This window comes from Cottoperca gobio, unplaced genomic scaffold, assembly GCF_900634415.1.
Source record: "Cottoperca gobio unplaced genomic scaffold, fCotGob3.1 fCotGob3_346arrow_ctg1, whole genome shotgun sequence".
Classification (NCBI taxonomy): Eukaryota; Metazoa; Chordata; class Actinopteri; order Perciformes; family Bovichtidae; genus Cottoperca; species Cottoperca gobio.
Window position 1 is genome coordinate 335 of NW_021166947.1, and position 14,666 is coordinate 15,000.

The 14,666-nt window shown below is 41.8% G+C and overlaps 2 protein-coding genes across 3 annotated transcripts in view; one reads left to right on the forward strand and one right to left on the reverse strand.

Annotated features, from left to right (window-relative positions):
• Positions 1 to 1,994: 1,994 nt before the first annotated feature.
• Positions 1,995 to 14,666, forward strand: part of cmtm6 (CKLF-like MARVEL transmembrane domain containing 6) — a 14,546-nt gene continuing 1,874 nt past the window's right edge. Inside the window, 6 exon segments of the mRNA XM_029427643.1 lie at positions 1,995 to 2,109; positions 3,129 to 3,246; positions 8,374 to 8,550; positions 13,623 to 13,688; positions 13,690 to 13,722; positions 14,216 to 14,666. The exon segment at positions 14,216 to 14,666 is cut by the window's right edge and continues 1,874 nt beyond it. Of these exon segments, the coding sequence (XP_029283503.1) occupies positions 2,009 to 2,109; positions 3,129 to 3,246; positions 8,374 to 8,550; positions 13,623 to 13,688; positions 13,690 to 13,722; positions 14,216 to 14,368 (648 nt within the window). The 5' untranslated portion in view covers positions 1,995 to 2,008 and the 3' untranslated portion in view covers positions 14,369 to 14,666.
• LOC115005697 (uncharacterized) lies at positions 8,624 to 12,490 on the reverse strand. Of its 2 annotated transcripts, XM_029427642.1 has the most exons (4): positions 12,132 to 12,490; positions 9,721 to 10,150; positions 9,047 to 9,167; positions 8,624 to 9,007 (listed from the first exon to the last, which is right to left on the reverse strand). In XM_029427642.1, the coding sequence occupies exons 1-4, from the start codon at positions 12,436 to 12,438 to the stop codon at positions 8,951 to 8,953; spliced, it is 915 nt and encodes a 304-aa protein (XP_029283502.1). In that variant the 5' UTR covers positions 12,439 to 12,490; the 3' UTR covers positions 8,624 to 8,950. The 2 variants fall into 2 exon arrangements, with proteins under 2 accessions (XP_029283502.1, XP_029283501.1); XM_029427641.1 differs by having other exon boundaries at positions 8,627 to 9,167; positions 12,132 to 12,488.

Sequence of the window (14,666 nt, forward strand, 5' to 3'; positions counted from 1 at the left end):
AATGCATATTTAAATCCAATTATTACATTTCCTGCAGCACCTGAACGCACCTGAGTGGAAAGCCCAGATATCAATAAATAAATTTGACGTCAATGTTGTCAGCCATGTGGGGCGTTCAGGGACTGAGGGAAGTCACCCGAAATAAAACATTATAAAACCGGAAGTTGTCTTGTTCTATTTCAGAGTAAAAGCACACAGTGAATCAGCGGTGGGTCATTAAATGTTGTTATTCATAACTTTGACTGCATTCAGACCAACTTTTACTCCACAAACAGGTTTTACAAGGAACTTTACTTGGTGTTTGGTGCATACAATAAACAATAAACACATTAGGGGGAAAGAAAAATAAAGGCAAAGCAACACAAAAATATAGAAAACTTACACGAAATATATGAAAAATATGCTATAAAATATAACAGTTTGACAGTTTAGAAAAATATACATGTAGGAATAACCCAATATAAAATACACGACTACATTACAGAGACGCTGTTGGCTATAATGTTTGTTTCTTCAGCATTAAGCACAGATTACTATGTGTTTACTGCACACTAATTATTCATGAAGGTAAATTACATCACATTACATTACAGTTCATTTAGCTGACGCTTTTGTCCAAAGCGACAAAAAGTGCAAACAATCCTGGAGATACAACTCCGAACAGCAAGAATCTTGTAAGTACAATAGCTTCAAATACAATCGTATCAGTGAACACTGTCTTCAAATATCCAGTTTGAAGTGCAACATACAGAAACAGTAGAATACAAATTCAACTATTAGCTATAAATAAGCCAAACCAATACAAGTGCAACATACAAAGTACAGTTATCTAGTTTCTTCATTGGTCGAGGTGCAGTGGAAACAGGTGAGTGTTCAGTCTGCAGAAGGTTTGAAGACTGTCTGCTGTCCTCACATCACTGGGGTCGTTCCACCATGTTGGAGCAGGAGAGCAAACAGTTTTGTTTGAGGGAAATCTGGGTCCCACTCGTAGTGAGGGAGTGGCGAGCCGATTGGTCGACGCAGAGCGAAGTGAACGTGCTGGGGTGTCTGGTTCGACCATGGCCTGGATGTAGGAAGGGGCTGATACATTCACAGCTTGAAGCAGATTCGGGCCGCTACTGGTAGCCAGTGAAGGGAGCGGAGAAGCGGTGCATTGTGGGAGAACTTGGGTAGATTGAAGACCAGTCGGGCTGCTGCATTCTGGATGAGCTGTAGAGGTCGAATGGCTCATGCAGGCAGTCCAGCGAGGAGGGAGCTGCAGTAGTCTTCATCTAAATTCAAGATGAATAAAACACTGAGGTTGTTGATATGCAGGTGTGCTTGTCGTGTATATATAAGTACTTTTTAAGAGTGGTTAATACTGTTTTATAATCTGAGTAAAACATAAATATAGAATAGCACATTTTACTATACTATTTTAAATACTATGTCTATTGTTAAATGAATGAGTTGAACATTTTGTGCAGGAAAGAAAATGTTGCTGCTGTTTGGTTTTAGTTTTCAGTTTTCGAGTTTAGCTTATTTTTTTCTGGCTGTAAATATTACAAAAAATAAAACACATTGTTTGAAAGTAAGTTGTGAGTAACTGTAGTTACTTACGTAGAGTAACTTTAAGGAACTTTATTGCAGAAATCTGTCTCTGTGGTTTCTTTTTTGTTGTTGATAAAAATAAAACAAAAGAAACTATTCTCAAGCTTCAACAATGAAAGCAGAAGTGAGGAAACACTCTCCTCCTATGTTCAGTTGACACATTTATTTAATATTTAATTGGCAGCCAGAGGATTTACAGAAGACAATAACAGATACTTTACCGCAAAAAACTAAATATCCTGTTTTTACTTTACACTTTGATCACAGATTAAAGTTAAACATTTAATAAGTAAAGTATTAAGTATATAATGTTTACTTGACATTTCTTACCTTTTAAGTGAATATTAAAACACTTCTATTGTGAAAGGTTGGACCGGAAGTTAACCTTCTTCCTTCTGACTTGACAGAATAAAAGTAAATGCGGAAGTGCGGCAGCAGTCAGTCCGCTGAAGCAAAGCAACAAGTTGAAGTTCGCAGCTGGAAACTTTGTTTTTCTGGGAACCGGAAGAAACCTGAGCGGTGAGTTTACATCTGAAACATTCACGTTGTATTACCGGTTTTACGGTTTAACTGACGTCCTGTTTCAGCGGCTCCGTTAAGAAGATTTTAGGCCACCATTAAAAGTTAACGCCAAGCCCCAAAGACGAACGTCCTCTCACCTGCGGAGTTAGCGCCACGCGCCAAACTACATTTATAATTCTGCCAATTTACTTGTAAGCTTGTTTCTTTAGAGGAGCGACATTCTATCCGGGGAACACGGGTTAAAAGCTCTTCGTATTTACACATAAAGACCCGTTCTTCACTTCGGCATGACTCACGCACACGCAGCACGCTTTACTTGAATACAATCTTATAAAGTTTATTTGTGTGGTATTCCCCTCGAATTTTTTCCACCAAACGCACAGCGGGAGACGGCGGAAAGCGGTTTGTGTGACCTACAAAAGCTAAAATAAACTGCGGGATGTTGTTAAAACAGATGCCGAATTTACTAGAACGCACCCCCGCTTATATTAAAGCAGAACCTGATGTGTTGCAATGTTTCTGTGTTTGTCTATAAGCACACACTTATTATAGAAACAACGTTTGAATACAGTGTTGTTGTCCCTGTGAAGGACAGTTAGTTTCCGGTCCACCTGGTGAAAGATGTCACCTGCTTACTTTCACTTTCCCTCTGTCACATGACCTCATTAAAAACAAACCACATTTAATATTTAAGTGGACCTCACACTTCATGTTGAGCTGCAGCCGGCACGACACCTTCAAGATTAAAGCTTCAATCAGCAGGAAGGTAATCTCAGACTATTTGATAATTAAAGTAAAGATGTGAAGATCAGCTGTTTTATATTCAAACACTGGGACAGACACTGGGACAGACACTTTTCACTATCTGTAGTACTCGAGTCGTCCTGGAGTCTGGCGGGTCGTCTCCCTGCAGGACGAACACGTGAGGCGGTTGTGCGGGACGTGTTCTGTGGAGGAAACGTTAAAACGTAGACGTTGTTTGAAACGTTTCTTCTGACGTTACCATCTCTCTTCAGCTCCATCATGGCGGAAGTTTACTCCCCGACGACGGCCCCCAATCCCAAATCCTCCTGGTTCCTCGTACCGTCGGAGAATCTGGATAAAGTTCGCTGTGGAGTCAAAGCCATCGCAGTGGTGAGTTCAAAGACCTCTCGCACATCACACAGTCTGTAAATAAGAATCTGTGCGCGAAGATGGAGAGGGAAATTCTGCAGGGGCGGATTTTCCAGGTGTTCCCTGAAGTAAACCTCTGTCCACCAGCAGGGAGCTTAAAGGAACAGTTCACCTTTTTATTCTTTGGTAGTGAAGTCGCACTGACTTGTTTACATCACGATATTCAGCTTTTTACCTTTAATCTGAGAAATAAATGATCTTCCTGCTAAACTGTGCACACGGCTAATGCTAACGCTAACGCAGACTCACGACTAGCTTCAGATTAACGTGCCCCATGACGTACGTTCTAGACGGGTATCGTTCGGATCTTCACTGCGGCTCGTATCGCTTCGTCATTAAACATGTCCGCAGTGCTCGAGCACGTCGCTGCACTAAGTTGTTAGCTCGGATCCTTTTGAACAAGTTTAAACCGTGTTTCACCGAAGAAGCAAGAAGAATAAATACTTTAATATTCTTTAAAAGTTGTTTCTGGAGCCGGAAACAAAGTCGCTGTAAACTCATAATGTCAATAAAGTTTATTCTTCTGTTGAAGCTCTAAGTTTACAAGACTTCCAGACACTTTAGTGTGTCTGTGTGTGTCTGTCTGTACGCACGCAGCGCCGGCCCTTTAAATAACTCGTCTCCCTCTGATGAAGTTTAGTCTGTTTCTCTCATCAGACTGTACATGTCAGGTACCAGCATGCAACAGGAGGTACAGAAGCGGTAACGTAACCCGAGCTGCAGCCGGTTTACAGCAAACACAAGACAAACCGACGGACGCCACTCGCAGCGTCTCCGGCTCAACGCGTCCGTTTGGAGGGAAAACAGTAAAAATGTTTTGTATGAAGGTTCCTGGTAAAACGTCCCTAAAGCTGTAAAGTGAAGTCGTGCATTCGTTGGGACTATTTCCAGCGGTGGATTAATCCACATTTTAGTCAGTGTGTGCCCCCCCCCCCCCCCAGTGACTGGACCTTCCTCTGCAGGAAGCTGCACTGGGAAGTGAAAGTGCTGCAGAGATGTCGTTGGCAAATCTGCTGACCTCCTGTTGCAACGGGGGGGTCAGTGTCCGGCCTGCATGCTGCTCATGTTGGACAAAAAGAGGATGTACAGGGGGGAGGGGGGAGGGGGCAGGAGGCCACGCAACGGTCACATTACTGAAGTACTAATACCACTGCAGTACTAATACCACTGCAGTACTAATACCACTGAAGTACTAATACAACACTGCAGTACTAATACCACTGAAGTACTAATACCACTGCAGTACTAATACCACTGCAGTACTAATACCACTGCAGTACTAATACCACTGCAGTACTAATACAACACTGCAGTACTAATACCACTGAAGTACTAATACCACTGCAGTACTAATACCACACTGAAGTACTAATGCCACACTGCAGTACTAATACCACACTGCAGTACTAATACCACTGCAGTACTAATACCACTGCAGTACTAATACCACACTGAAGTACTAATACCACACTGAAGTACTAATACCACTGCAGTACTAATACCACTGCAGTACTAATACCACTGCAGTACTAATACCACACTGAAGTACTAATACCACTGCAGTACTAATACCACTGCAGTACTAATACCACTGCAGTACTAATACCACACTGAAGTACTAATACCACTGCAGTACTAATACCACTGCAGTACTAATACCACTGCAGTACTAATACCACACTGAAGTACTAATACAACACTGAAGTACTAATACCACACTGCAGTACTAACACCACTGAAGTACTAATACAACACTGAAGTACTAATACCACTGCAGTACTAATACCACTGCAGTACTAATACCACTGAAGTACTAATACAACACTGCAGTACTAATACCACTGAAGTACTAATACCACTGCAGTACTAATACCACTGCAGTACTAATACCACTGAAGTACTAATACAACACTGAAGTACTAATACAACACTGCAGTACTAATACCACTGAAGTACTAATACCACTGAAGTACTAATACCACTGAAGTACTAATACCACACTGCAGTACTACCACACTGAAGTACTAATACCACACTGCAGTACTAATACCACACTGCAGTACTAATACCACTGCAGTACTAATACCACACTGAAGTACTAATACCACACTGAAGTACTAATACCACTGCAGTACTAATACCACTGCAGTACTAATACCACACTGAAGTACTAATACCACTGCAGTACTAATACCACACTGAAGTACTAATACCACTGCAGTACTAATACCACACTGCAGTACTAACACCACTGAAGTACTAATACCACACTGAAGTACTAATACCACACTGAAGTACTAATACCACTGCAGTACTAATACCACACTGCAGTACTAATACCACTGCAGTACTAATACCACTGCAGTACTAATACAACACTGAAGTACTAATACCACTGCAGTACTAATACCACTGAAGTACTAATACCACTGAAGTACTAATACAACACTGCAGTACTAATACCACTGAAGTACTAATACCACTGAAGTACTAATACAACACTGAAGTACTAATACCACTGCAGTACTAATACCACTGAAGTACTAATACCACTGAAGTACTAATACAACACTGCAGTACTAATACCACTGAAGTACTAATACCACTGCAGTACTAATACCACTGAAGTACTAATACAACACTGAAGTACTAATACAACACTGCAGTACTAATACCACTGAAGTACTAATACCACTGAAGTACTAATACAACACTGCAGTACTAATACCACTGAAGTACTAATACCACTGAAGTACTAATACCACTGCAGTACTAATACCACACTGCAGTACTACCACACTGCAGTACTAATACCACACTGCAGTACTAATACCACACTGAAGTACTAATACCACTGCAGTACTAATACCACTGCAGTACTAATACCACACTGAAGTACTAATACCACACTGCAGTACTAATACCACACTGAAGTACTAATACCACACTGCAGTACTAATACCACTGCAGTACTAATACCACACTGAAGTACTAATACCACACTGAAGTACTAATACCACTGCAGTACTAATACCACACTGCAGTACTAACACCACTGAAGTACTAATACCACACTGAAGTACTAATACCACACTGCAGTACTAATACCACACTGCAGTACTAATACCACTGCAGTACTAATACCACACTGAAGTACTAATACCACTGCAGTACAAGTATGCATGAGTCAAAAAGTACTTAAAGTACTGATTGTGCGGTAAACGTCTTTGCCTTGTCAGCACTTCCTGATGTGATTTCACAATAAAACGCCTGTAAAAGCTTTTATTTTGTAAATTGGAAAGTAATTGTTGTCTTTGAGAGCTTTGGTGCAGCGGGGTGTGGAACTCATGTTGTTCAGGGGCCACATGCAGCACCATGTGATGACTCCATGTTCCCTTCGTCTTAGTGCAAGGAAGTACGAGTGCATTCTTTTACAAAACATCATGAACACCCTGACATCTCTTAAGAAGAAAGGTGCAATGTTATCAGTTAATCATTTACACACGTGCCTTACAACGTACAGATCAGTGTCTACAGAGACACATTCAGTCACAGGTATCTGGAACAGGATCATCCCGCCGGCCGGCCTGGAGCCCCTGGTGGGCCGGATGTTTATTTTATTTGTTTTCATGCTCTTCAATCTTCACTTGAACGTCTCGTTCTGTCGCTTTAATATAAAACAAATCTCCAGATTTGAGGCTGAAAACAGGATTTTAAGACATTTCGCCTAAAAAATGAATAAAACTGCTTGTTGGATTTTATTTAAGACTTGCTTGGTAAAAAGGTTGTTTATCCAACGGTCTGTGAACGCACCACCAACACAGTATGTTAGATCCTGAGCTCATCAGGAGGAAGAGGCTCCTCCAGCTGGAGACGCACAACGATCGATTATCATTAAAGTAAAGAATCTTTTAGAATCTGACGAACGTTTAATTTTATAAACGATTACCGTATTTTCCGCACTATAGAGCGCACTGGATTATAAGGCGCACTGTCAATGAATGGTCTATTTTCGATCTTTTTTCATATATAAAGCGCACCGGACTATAAGGCGCATTAAGCGAAACAAAACAGTCAGATAAGTCAGTCAGTCAAACTTTATTAAACGTGTTCACAATAACTCTCAACATTGTTCAAACGTTAATGAGCGTATTCACAATAACTCCCAACCTTGTTCAGTTGTAACACGTAAAAAAAACACTGATACCGCGAAATGGTCTTCTTTACTTGGCGCAGGTCATCTTCTTGCTTCCTCCACTTCCGTACCATTGATTCATTAATGTTGAATTCTCTCTATTCCCATGTTCTACTGCGTGACTGATAGCCTTGAGTTTGAAGTCCGCGTCGTAAGCGTGTCTCTTGACAGGTGCCATTTTGGGGTCCTTATACACACTCACTGTAATATTATGGTGAAGCACAGTATGTATTACTCCGTGACGCTCCTGACTACGGTAGCCGTAATGCTGCAAGCGGTGCGGCTTTGTAGTTTACCAAAGTCGTACTAAAACATTTTGACAGAGCGCCGTGTACCACACAAAATCGCTTCGTGATCAGTAACCACAACCAGAATTAATCCATATATAAAGCGCTCCGGATTATAAGGCGCACTGTCGCTTTTTGAGAAAATTAAAGGCTTTTAAGTGCGCCTTATAGTGCGGAAAATACGGTAAAAGGTTTCTGTAAGACAAACGACTTCGTCTCTTTGTTTCTGCTGGAGGAAAGATTTTAACATTTAAAACAAGAACTCCTTAATATCCTGAAATACTCCAGAACAAAATGTCTGTTCCAGGAGTCCCCTCTCAGAGCAGCGTTGTCTCACTGTTTTCTGACATTTTACAGGTCTATTAGTTTGTGCTTCCACGATCTTTACACAGATGTGGATGAATTATCAGAGATAAAAACCCTTTACTTTCAATCAGAAGCCTTTACATCGTGCGGATTAATAAACATTAACTGTACATTCAGCTCGTGTGGTTTCTGTCGCATTAATAACTCGTCACAGGAGTTTAGCCTCTTTCAGCTCCTAGTTTTACTGTGTGTGTGTGTGTGTGTGTGTGTGTGTGTGTGTGTGTGTGTGTGTGTCTCCAGCTGCTGTCCTTCGTGGCCTTCATCCTGGAGGAGGTGGTGACGAGCTGCGTCAGCTGCTCCGCGCTCTACTTCTTTGAGTTTGTGAGCTGCACGGCCTTCCTCTTCACGCTGCTGCTCCTCACCCTCCTCTCCACCGCACTGCACACGCGTGTGGGCGTCAGCTGCTGGCCCCGCCTGGTGAGTTACTGCTTAGCTTAGCTTAGCTTAGCTTAGCTTAGCTTAGCATAAAGACTGGCTCCACATTTAGGACGGCAATTAATAACTTATTAATTTTATTGGTTTAGTTTTACAGACGAGTTCGATGCAGATACATTTGTGTTTGACAAAAAAAACAGAATAAAGAAATTGACGGATGAAAAACAAACTACTTCATAACTCGTCTTCATCAGTCTTCATCTCTGACGTCTGTCCACAATAAAAGTCCATAAATTGATTTAGAAATCTGAAAAAGAGAAACTTCATGTTCATTTTCCCCCCAAAATATTCCAATATAAATATTCCATCTTTGTCCAACAAGTGAAGTCGCTTCACTAGAAAACAGAAAAGCATCAGATCTTCAGATTTGATAAACTGCGGCTCAGACTCTCTGAACGCTGCAGAGCGTCCATGCAGAGCGTCGCTGCAGAGCGTCCATGTAGAGCGTCGCTGCAGAGCGTCGCTGCAGAGCGTCCATGTAGAGCGTCGCTGCAGAGCGTCCATGTAGAGCGTCCATGCGGAGCGTCTGTTGTTTACAACCAGTTGGTTGGTTGTGAAGCTGCACAAGTTTCTCCCGCTGCTCCTCCACGACGACTTGCCTGCAGACAAAGATCGTCTCCGTTAACTTCCTGTCAACAGTCTGAAGCGGCACCGAAACAAACCGCAGACATTTTAAATATGTGCTCAAATTAAGTTTCATATTACTTTAATCTGAACACGACTTCATTCAGGAAGAACTTCTTATCTTCACTGAGGGACGAGAAGCTGCTTCTCAAACTGTTAGTTTCAGTCTTTGGATTGAATCATTTTCTTTGTTCTGCTGTTTTATTCATAATTAATATTATGATTAAATATTATAATAATAATAATATATTAATTCTATATATTTCTGTGTTGTCGTGCAAAACTTTATCACGAGGGAGATTGTTGTGCTGCAGTACAAAGTGGGAAATATGAAAGGAGGAGCTAGTGTATGTGTATGTGTATATATATATATATATATATCTCTATATATATATATATATATATATATCTAGATATAGATATATGATAGATATATCTATATATATCTCGATATCGATATCGATATAGATATATAATCTCCCTCGTATATATAAATAATTAATGTGTATGATGTAGAACGCAGCTGACCTGCAGGCTGTGGACGTTTCCTCCTCATGCTGCCACCGCAGCGCTCTCCGGTTCCCGAGACTTACTATAAGAAACGTGTTTATGGAAGCGTGTCTCTCATGTGAGGCGAGGACTTCCACACCCCCGAGTGTCCCCCGTGACACCTCCACTTCACCCTCATCTGTGCCCCTGCGTGGAACACCTCCTTCTCCGCAATGGGCCGCCCGCACGTCTGACACGTCCGGAACAGCTCCATCAGGCTGCGGCTGTGCACGATGGTGCGGTCCGTATCGCCGTCTTCGTCGGACTCGTCGGAGGTGGTTCTGGAGGCGAACTCCGGTTCTGAGTGGAAGCTGTCGTCCAGAGGGTCGACGGACACCACGATGCAGAAGCTCTCGTCTGCAGGAGTGGGGGGGGCCTGAGAGGAGCTCCCTGCAGCGCCGCAGGTCGCCTGTCAACACGACCAGAGACAAAACGCAGCAGATCAGTGAACCACTTTATATTAATAACTTCCTGAAGGGCGCCGCGCTTCAGCCGTGTGTGGACACTACACAAAGGATTCAGAAGATGTCGACAGCAGCGACTCCTCGATCCTCCAGATCAACACGCTGCCACGGAAACTAAATATAGATCGTGTGCATGTGACGCCACGCTTACGTCCCAACCCGTAAGTCAGCCATGTTGGTTGTATACGCAACCAAGACGGCGCCCGTTCACGTCAGAGTTGCTGCAACGCTTCGTCATTTTCTTTGTATTTAAACGTCTAAGATTGAAAGAAAATGCCAACCTTGTGCGCAGTGTATGATTGTGGTCATCACGCTACTCGTGACCCAGAGAAACGCTTCTTTAGATTTCCTACATCACAAACAACGATCCACTAAAGAGGGATGAGTTGCTGTCTACTGAACGCCGTCAGCTGGTTTAGCAACATAACTCGTGAGGACTTAACAGAAGAAGAAGCTCAGTTCACCCGTGTGTGTGGCGTCCACTTTATATCTGGTAAGAGCTCATGCTAAAGCTATGTTTGCAATGTTTACTTTAAACATTTGTGCTTATGATATACCCGAACACTGTAAGACCTCTTCTCACTCACAAACCACGGCGTGAGCGGTGTATCTCGAGCTCTTTGAGAGTGATTTACACGGGCATGGACGAGCACCCTGTCATCTTTCAGTGGTTTGGTAAGAAGACTACCAACCCAGCCAGAAACAAAGACATTAGAAGCATCTAAGCTCTTATACGTCTTCATGTGTGCGTTGGTTGCCCACGACGTTTGTAGCACAAGGTAGTTCACAATATCCGGATATTCAATCGGCGGTAATGAATCTAAATCCTCAATATAATCCGACGGCTTCAGCGTGTACGGGTCACGGCCGCACATTTGGACTTTTCCTCTGAATGTTGCCTTTGCAGAGGATCCAGAGAGTCAACATACTTTGAAGAAGTCGGAGTTGTTGTTGTTCGCTTTAGACGCCATTGTTGATTTGTTATTCATCCAAAATGGCGTCGCACGCATACGTCACACAGTTTTGTCACGTGTTTGCACACTACCTATAGGGCCAGTCATCTTTCAAAATAAAATACCCTGCAGACAATGTAAACATGATGTTTAAAATAAACACACAACAAATAAATCCGTGCGGCCCGGTGGATGGAGACCCCTGCTCTACGGAACCTCGAGCCACTAACGTTAGCTACCAGCAGCTAATGTTTGTTTATTCAAATGAAAAGTGGCTTACAAATTATTATTATTATTAGCTGCTCAAAATCACAAAACATAATACTGCGATACTTTATACTTTCGCCTCTGATGGTCCAACTCAACGGAGACGACTTTGATTTTAAACTCATTAACATAAGTGTCTTAATGTTTACTTTCATGAGTCTTGAGAAGAAACAGAATAATTTCTCACATTTATGTATTTATCAGTATATTGAAGTACTGTAGGTGTCATTGTGAGGGACTTTATAATGAGTTGCTTTACAGATTTAAAGTATGAATGCAACATGACTGGTTGTAATAGAGTAAACTACCCAGCAGCTGCTACATTAAAGTGATTAATTAATTATTATGCGTGACTTTATGTTGACGCTAATACTTTAATGCGAGTATTTTTTAATTGTGGTATCACTACTTTTACTGAAGTATATTATATATATATATATATATATATATATCTATATCTATATATATATATCTATATATCTATATATATATATATATATATATATATATATATATATATATATATATATATATATATATATATATATCTATATATATATAGTGTATATATATATCTATATATATATAGTATATATACTATATATGTATATATAGTATATATATAGTATATATACTGTGTGATACTCTACCGGCGGTCTGCTTCTCTTCGGAGCCGGCGGACACGTGTCGGTGCTGCCCGGCTCACCGCGCTCTCTCCCGGGGAACACTGACGGGACAGCGCCGCTCTTCAGCACCGGCTTGGGCGTGATGTTCAGGATCTTCGCCCGGAAGTCCTCCTCGTAGTCCTCGGGTTGGAAATGCAGGCTGCACACGCGCACGCCGCTATATTTAGACACCGGCGTGTTGTCCGGGTCGTACCGGGGGTTCCGTATCGCCTGCAGCCATGTTGTGCAGCGCTGCGGGTCCCTCGTCGGTAAACCGTGGAAAATAACCCCCATAGACTTCGCCTCGTCGTAGCCTTTACACCCGGGAACACAACACCTCCACGGCATCGGACCCGCGCCGAACACACGACAGTAGACGGAATGTGAAGAAGTGCGACTGTAGCAGAAAACACGTTGTTTTAAATGTAAACAGGATGCGCAGTGACGCTGGCAGCATCCCGTCTTCTTCTACGAATGGATTTCCGGCAGGTTGTACGTTGCGAGGTGTTGTGCTGCCCCCTACCGGCGAGAGTCAGAATACATATTAAAATACATAATGCATAATAACAAAATATAGAGCATTAAAAATAAAGAAAATAGGAACAGACCAGCAGTATTCAGATATTTTACTTTAGGAAAAGTAGAAATACCGGTAATTTTCGTGTGGTAAAAGCTGGTAAACTATTTATTATAATTTAAATTATATTTTTAGGCATATTGAATAGTTGTGTAAAATGTTCTATAGAAATAAACTTGACTTCAAAATGTTAATTGAATTAAAGTATTTGCATCAAAATACAAACAAATGCATAAAGTTTGGAAGAATAACTCCAAATGCACTAATGTGTTACTTTGCATTTTTTGTTAACAAAGGCACTAACTATGACTATAGTATAAAACTATAAAATCTTCAGATTTATTCTCTTGACATTTGGAACGGAGCCCGAGAGTCCGTTTTGTTTTGGTTGTGTGGTTCACTTCTGATGTCTGAATATTCTTAAGAATTACATGTATTGCTCTTTGACAGGATGTACTTGTGTTGTAAGCTATTATATTATCAGTGGCAGTTTAAGGTCTAAAAATCACAATATTATTTTTAATAAATATATTATTATTTACTAATAAAAAGAGGTTTAGTGATCATGGGTACTTTCTGGTTTATTGATCAAATTCCCTCATTAATATTTCACACTTTAACCTCCTCTGACCACCAACAATTTAAAATATATCAGAGAAGAAGAAGTCACTGTGGTATAGGCCGTACAACTGAACAAAGGTTTTCTTATGGCCCTGAACGCATCATAAAAATTTAATGTATTTAATCGTAGAGATCTAGAAGAGCTGGAGGAAGATTTAGTTTCTTTGGACGGCGCCATGCTAGCCGTTTCCAGTCTTTATGCTAAGCTAGGCTAACCAGCTACTGGCTGTAGCTTCATATTCACTTTAGAAAGTGAAAAATGCTGCTGTTGCTCTTCTTCTTCTTCTTCTTCTTCTTCTTCTTCTTCTTCATTGTCTTCTTTGTTTTCTTGCAGGACTTTGTGTACACCGCATTAATCGCTGTGCTGTTCTTCGTCGCCTCCATCGTTTTTGTTGCAGACAAACAGCAACACGACTGTGGAGAAATGTGCTGTGGTGAGAAATACACACACTGATGTCCTTCTCTACCTCCTCCTTTCCTTTCCTTCCCTACCTCCTTCCATCCTTTTCTACCTCCTGTTGGAGATGTTTCCTCCTTTCCTTCTGTACCTCCTCCTTTCCTTTCCTTCTCTACCTCCTCCTTTCATCTCCTTCTCTAGCTCCTCATTTCCTTTCCTACCTCCTCCTTCTCTTCCTCCTTTTCCTTTCCTTCTCTCCCTCCTCCTTTCCTTTCCTTCTCTCCCTCCTCCTTTCCTTTCCTTTCCTTCTCTCCCTCCTCCCTCCTTTCCTTTCCTTCTCTACCTCCTCCCTCCTTTCCTTTCCTTCTCTACCTCCTCCCTCCTTTCCTTTCCTTTTACTCCTCCTTCCATCCTTCTCTAGCTCCTCCTTTCCTACCCTACCTCATTTCCTTTCCTACCTCCCCCTCGTCTTTTCTTCTTGATGATCAAAGTAAACTCTGAGATGTTTGTTTTTTCCTCTCGTCCCGAAGGCGTTCGGCTTCTTGGCGACGTTGGCGTTCGTCATCGACCTCGGCTGGTTCGTGAAAACTCGCGGCCACCCCTTTAAGAAAAACGCAAATCCAGAGTCCAGTAACGGCGGCCCGGTGGCGTCGGAGGCGGAGAGACTCAACACGGGAGAATAAGTTTCTATGTTCACACGTTTTAATTTTTACACACTGTTCCTTTAAGGGGACGGCAGGAGGCGGTGCTTCAGACCTGGCGTCCATTTTTTTACTCGTTCTAATGGTGTTCTCAGTCGTGGTTCTCCACAGCGAGGACGCGCCGCCATCATGAATATAATCGATGCTTTAAATCCGTTCTAAAAGCGGCAGCTGTTGGAAGATGTTTAGAAATGATCAGAACCACGAGACTTCTGGAGGTGACGTCATCGCAGCTTTAAAGCAAATAGAATATCATTACATTTATTTACATAACTTCTGC